The sequence below is a fragment of the Acyrthosiphon pisum genome, chromosome A1 (genome assembly GCF_005508785.2).
Source record: "Acyrthosiphon pisum isolate AL4f chromosome A1, pea_aphid_22Mar2018_4r6ur, whole genome shotgun sequence".
Classification (NCBI taxonomy): domain Eukaryota; kingdom Metazoa; phylum Arthropoda; class Insecta; order Hemiptera; family Aphididae; genus Acyrthosiphon; species Acyrthosiphon pisum.
In genome coordinates this window covers 90,298,996-90,299,854 of record NC_042494.1, presented here as the reverse complement: position 1 = coordinate 90,299,854, position 859 = coordinate 90,298,996, and the positions used below count along the sequence as shown (strand labels likewise).

At 33.9% G+C, this 859-nt stretch overlaps 1 protein-coding gene across 1 annotated transcript in view; it reads right to left on the bottom strand.

Annotated features, from left to right (window-relative positions):
- Positions 1-263, bottom strand: part of LOC100167341 (Bardet-Biedl syndrome 2 protein homolog) — a 13,880-nt gene extending 13,617 nt beyond the window's left edge. Inside the window, exon 1 of the mRNA XM_029486284.1 lies at positions 150-263. Within this exon, the coding sequence (XP_029342144.1) occupies positions 150-263 (114 nt within the window). The remainder of the gene's footprint in view (positions 1-149) is intronic.
- Positions 264-859: the final 596 nt, after the last annotated feature.

Here is an 859-nt window from a genome sequence, read left to right as displayed (position 1 = left end):
CGGTTTATAATTGTTTCTAGTCTTCTAGAACATCCGGGAGGGGGAGGCCATGGGATTATTGATTTTTTAATTTCGTTGAGTTTGGTTGTTTGATTTGACCAATATTGTTGCCACCTTTCGATTGTGTGATTTTTTATACATTTTCTTGCGTCGGTATAGGAGAAATCTGATATAGTGATAGCTTTAGGTGACATGTGCGAGAGTTTGGCGACCTCTTCGGCTTTTTCGTTGCCTGTTATATTGCTATGTCCGGGAATCCACATGAAAGATATGTGTTTGCCGGTGGACTGTGCAATGTGACAGGAGTTATGAATATTTTTTACTATATCAGTAGGATTGGTTGTATTTTTAAGACTTGTTAATGCACTAAGTGAGTCACTTAGTATAATACATAGTTTGTCGTCGATGAATAGTGTGAAATATTTTATGGCTTTTAGTATTGCTATATGGCTTCAGCTGTGTATATTGAACATTTGTCAGATAATTTAAGTTGAATTTCGATGGCGCCACATATGACTGCAGCTCCGACTCTTTGATCTGTTATAGATGCGTCGGTGTAGATCTGTGTGTGTGGTTCGGCTTTAGCTATGATTTCATTGAAGTAGTGTTTATATATTTTAGGATTTGTGTCTTTTTTTGGGACTTTACATTTATGAGACAGAAATATCAGATAACATATGCAGGCGTAGCGGCCTCTTAAATATTATACTACACTTCAATTTTCAGATTAGTAGGTAGAAATTTAGAAATACTAAAGAACTTATTTCTATACTTAGAAATTGTAGTGCGTATATATTTATTATATTATTTTTAATCTGAAAATTGAATATTATAGGTAGATATAATAGGTAATAATAAC